General features: G+C 37.0%; 1 protein-coding gene across 1 annotated transcript; it reads right to left on the bottom strand.

Moving 5' to 3' along the window:
• Nucleotides 1–270: 270 nt before the first annotated feature.
• Nucleotides 271–3,503, bottom strand: LOC140866120 (mechanosensitive ion channel protein 8-like). Its single transcript, XM_073271018.1, has 5 exons — nucleotides 1,769–3,503; nucleotides 1,549–1,672; nucleotides 1,134–1,427; nucleotides 843–1,045; nucleotides 271–727 (listed from the first exon to the last, which is right to left on the bottom strand). The coding sequence occupies exons 1-5, from the start codon at nucleotides 3,487–3,489 to the stop codon at nucleotides 436–438; spliced, it is 2,634 nt and encodes an 877-aa protein (XP_073127119.1). The 5' UTR covers nucleotides 3,490–3,503; the 3' UTR covers nucleotides 271–435.
• Nucleotides 3,504–5,442: the final 1,939 nt, after the last annotated feature.

The following is a 5,442-nucleotide window of genomic DNA, read 5'->3' as shown; positions in this document are numbered from 1 at the left end:
CTTAAAAAATTTAAATCTCTCTAAATATATGTTCTCTTCTTGTAATTATTTTTGGTATGAGAATGTTTGTTCGCTCTTGTTTTCTATGCCCGAAATGGTATTTGTCTTAATACCTTTGTTCATTTATTTTTCATCTTAACACACGTGATTTGGCGAGTAGGTCTGAACATAAAACTGCAACGACAATGTATGTGGCAACGAGTACAAATCAATAATGAATTGCTTAAAATATAAATGATATCTCAGAATTAGCAATACACATACAAAAAGAAGGTTTAGGGCCTTAATGAGGAGGAAGGAGCATTAATCTCAATGCTACACTCAACCCCGTAACTATTATATATAGACCAGCCGCTGCATAATGAAATTCAAGCACTGGTGATATACATATAGTATGCAAAAAAGATGATTTACACTGAAATTTTTGAACTCAAATCACTCAGGCAGAGGCGGAGGCCAGGCCGAATGGATCCGGGTAGAGTTAAGAGGAGGCATTGCACGAACGTTGATATCGAGTGGATGCAAACGATACTCTATGTCCAGATCTTTGAAAATTCTAACCATCTCTTCCACCAAAAGGGCTCTCCTTTTCCACCTCTCCCCCATGTTTTGGTGGTTCATTCGGTGCCTCAGCCATACCGACATTTTCAATGTATGCAAATTTTCTAGATTCATCAACACTACTGAGGGAGAAGGATACCAGTATTCGCTCTTGTTCTCGATGTAACTGCAATATATTCCAGCCAACAAAACGTAATCGGTTATAAAAACTAGAAGATAGACAGACAGATAGATAGTATCTGCATTGCGTGCAGAAGTTGGAACAATGTTGTAGAATGTACATTGTGATTCTTTGCTTGATCAAGGCTATCTTCTCTGCTGGTGTAGTAACATGGACTGCGAATTCAACTGAGTCTCCCATATCTGGACTGCGGTAGAAGTTGCTGATGGGCTTAGTGGCAAGTGTTACATTTGGATATAGTATCTTCTGATTGTCGAATCTCAAGAAGATTGTAGTCAAGATGTTCATTTCTTCAACAATCATCTGAAAATTTACAAAAATATTCTAGTTTCGAATATTTAATATCAGGAAGCAAAAGAATCAAGTACTAGAAGGTTTCATTGTGGTGTACCTGAACTCCATCAACCTCACACCGATCCCCCACATCAAAAGGATGCATGACGAACACAAATATGACAGCTTCGAATACTATCTTGCAAGTGTTTCCGAACACAAATGCAACTACCACAATCTGAGAGCTAAGGAAGAGCAGAAACTTGCTAGTAGCAACTTCAAGAATCACTAACCAAATGATGAAAATGGTGATACCAATTATGGCATTTACCATCTGATGAAGCTTTTTGACTGCTGTTTTCGCATCATTAAGTGTTAGGGCGAGAGCTTTTCGTTCTCTGAACGCATTCACCTGCACGAATCAGGCACACATATAGATATTTCAACAGTTACCTAAATCATTTAGCAAAACCTTAAAGAAACACCAATAAATTCAATTGTTTCCAATTCTTGGTCAACTTCATAACTCATACCACCCAATTTTTAAGAGATGCTTTGCTGATTCTTTCGCTCTCAGTTGATCCTTCCACGACATTCAAGGTTTTTAAGGCCTCTTCTTCTCGCATGAACCGCATCAGATCCTTAAGGTAGATGAACCTGCCAGAATTAAATACAAAATATATTTTGGTCCTATGATGAGATGAAGCTCAAATTACGGATAAATAGACGTGGTTTTTCTTCCCCATGACTTACTTGGCCTTAGGCTTAGTTACATTCTGAAATATTTTTCGGGCTGCAACCTTGGCCTCACATTCACTCCTGATCTGTGTTGTCGCCTCATCACCTCGTGACGTATCCATCACTTGCTCATCCAGGGTGGACAGAACCCCATTCTTGACTCTGTTTATCAGTCTTTTCATATTCCATGCAGAGATGTTCTTATTGTTTAATCTGTGCAAGTGATCAATTGATATGCCTTGATCATCTTGGTTTTTAGGCAGTGTTCCAGAAATCTTGTCGCTCGCTCCCTTAGTCGCCCTTGTAGGAAAACCTCCAGGCGTGGTACCTACGAACTTTTCACTCTTCATAGGTTGGAAAACTGGTGGCCTCAAATCAGGTGGCAGCGTGGCACCGGCATTGTGATGCCTCCACACCTCAACCAAAGTTCTATCTTCTTCTTCCTGATGATTCCGTATCTCGACGAGTGGAGGTCCTGATAGTGTCTCGATGACATATTGATTGAACAACGATTCTTGAATGCGATTGAAGAACGTGCTGACATGAAACGAAGAAGCGAGAACTTTAACCATGAGGGTCTTCACCAGCCACAACAAAGTCCCCACAAGCAAGCATACCATCAACTTGTTTACATATTGAAGAAACTTGTTTCCCTTCTCAATCTTCTGGTCAAGCATGTAATGCCAAGAAATCAGAACCAACCCCAACCAAATGCAATTCTGGACAGCTTTCCTCACCCCATACACAAAGTACAGAATCCTTTTCCTCATGAAAAAGTTCCTCTCGATGAAGAAAACTACTATCCTGATCCCCCAACCTGACACCAATCTCCCACAAATGAGAACAAGAACTAGCAACTCCCACTTCCACAAGCTCAATCCCCTCATGTTCTTTCTCTTCCATTTCGAAACCGCAAGCGTACACACCAAAGCGGTAACAAGAAGAATCAGACTAATCCACTGTGCAACAGTTAAGGCATCAAACTTAGCCTTCTTATAGTCCTCGGGGAAATCTTCCCCAAACAATGGATCGTCCTCTTCGTCTTCCACGGGCATATCTAACATCCCTGATCGGATTTGACCCGATTTGTTCATACCGGACCTTCTGTCGGGGATATCATGTGGATCCATCAGCCTGGACTTGGTCTGCAACCTACCCAAATTACTAAACCTCTTCTGAACCGAGGCACGCCTCGAAAGCCGACAATCCTCACCACTTCCATTATCATTATTGACATCAACATTGTTCGCCGCATTTGACAATCTCTTCCTGTCATGAACCTTTTTGTGACTCTCATCCTCATCAGAGGAGGGTGATCCATTGCTTTTTCCAACTTCTTTCTGTTCGTAGGCTCCTATATCAACCACATTGCTACCACTAGATTTTGGAGCTTGGAAAGAGAAGCTCGGCTCCTTGGACGCCGGAGAATTTCTGTTATTCTCAACATAATTATTCTGATTGGAATTGGCAGGAGAAAAATTGTGATAATATGCTTGATCATCCATTTCCATGTCCATGTCCAGTGTCATTTCTCCACCAGAAGCCTTCTGCCGATTCAAGAACTGGCCAATGAGCTTGGACGGGGGATCATCGTGAAAAATAAATTCCCTTTGTTGCATGGAGCTGGTTGCATGATCCAGGGAAGTGTTGGAGGGCGGCGTGGCGGCGGAGGCTGGTGGTGGTGGTGGTGGATCACCGCCATGAATTTTAACGATGACTTCAGCCGATCCTGGCATAGCGGCGGCGTGCGTGAATGTGATGTTGCATGTCAAATTGGTTGAAAGCTGTCTATAGAGATTCTTGTTCCATGTTTCTATGAATTCAGGGATTGGAGGCGAGGAATCATGGATGGATCATATTTATATGCTATTTATGGAATTGATATTGCAGCCGTCAATTTAAATTACGTACTATAATTAATTAATGCACAGAAAATTATAGCATATAAATTTCATCTCTTAAAATCTCAATACATTGAATTCAAAATCATATGATATAAAAACATAATATTATAATATAATCAATGTAAATATCGACCTAGGTGACTAGGTCATATCAAATATAATTAATGATAGTATTATTGTAGACATTTATACTGTTTGTATCAATATATGATTTTTTTTTTTGAAAACTCAATATATGATTTAATTTCATATATAGTGTCCATTCGGTGGCACTTCCCACTTGATTATAGATCTAGTTCATCGTTGCAGCCGTGAATTTAATTTTTTGTAAATAAGTGATGAGTTTTTTAATATTTTTAGTCTTATCGAGTTAGTTATCAAGATGTTTTGATGGATTATTTTATGCTACACTTGAAGTATTTCTCCCCATGATGTGATCAAATTATAACCATTGGATCATCAGCACACATGTCAATTTCTATAAAAATATAAGGGTCCCACGTGATCTAATGGTAGGGGGAGAAACAATTTCGGTGTAGCATAAACTAACCCTGTTTTGATGACTACATTAATAATTATCATTAAAGTTGTAATAGTAATTGATTATCGAAAAATTTTAAAATATATATTTACTACAAGAAAAACTCCTAAAGACAACATTTTTTTTCAGTTGTTATAGTCTAGTTAAACATGTTGTAGAATCCTATGTTGTAAAAAAAACCAGCTCAACGACAACATTTTTTAAATGTTGTCTTTTCATATACGACAACATTTTTACAACGTTTTATAAATGTTGTCTATTTGCGCGGTAGACAACATACGCACAACATTTTTAAACTGTTGTTTTGAAGAGTGATAGACAACAAGTTCGCAACATTTTAAAACTGTTGTTGTTTAGCGTGATAGACAACATTGTGACAACAAATTAAAACTGTTGTCTTTGACTAAGATATAAAATTATTTGACAACAAAAAAAATGTTGTCTTTTTAATTAGAATTATAACATTTTAAAACTGTTGTGTTTGGCCTTTTTATATTATTTTGAAAATGTGATCTTATGTAATTAATCAATTTATAAACTATTACTTACACCATGTATTATTTAATTAATTAAAAATATAAATAATTGAGCTAATTACAATACTTAAAACTATATATAAATAAACCTTATGGAACCATCAATTCAAAATTCATGAAAGTAAATTGATTAATTAAGAACACATGAAATTGAAATCCAAAATAAATATTTATCATAGCTAAACTAGTCACAACGTACATAATCTACCAACAAAAAAACATAAAGTATGTAGTCATAATCCACAAACTCTTGTCACGTCTTTACAAAACTCAAAAGTACACCTATAAATGTGACCTAGTGCGCAGATGAATTCCAAAACATGTTGGTAGCTTGTTTGATCTAATTTCTATGCCATTGCAATTGCCTGCGAAAACAAACATCAGCCATAATTGTTGAAGTGATGTTAGTTTGTTAATAATACATAAATTATAAAAATATTCATTTTGGAGCAACCCCGAAAAATAATGCACATCTTGCATGTAAAAGATATTGATGAATACAAATCCTCCACATGATCCTTCACATAATAATAGACTCCATCTTCAGATCGTAACATTTTGGGAGATTAAGAAAAGAAGTTTCAACAGACAACCAACCAACAATACCTGTTAATTTTGTGTATTACATAGAAACTAATTCAACATCAAAAAACTAAACACACCTCAAAATTGGACACCGGAGAGAAATATCACAAGCAATCTTCATGG

This window comes from Henckelia pumila, chromosome 4 (genome assembly GCF_033568475.1).
Source record: "Henckelia pumila isolate YLH828 chromosome 4, ASM3356847v2, whole genome shotgun sequence".
Lineage (NCBI taxonomy): Eukaryota > Viridiplantae > Streptophyta > Magnoliopsida > Lamiales > Gesneriaceae > Henckelia > Henckelia pumila.
Note: the sequence above shows the minus strand (reverse complement) of the source record. Positions and strands in the feature narration are given on the sequence as shown.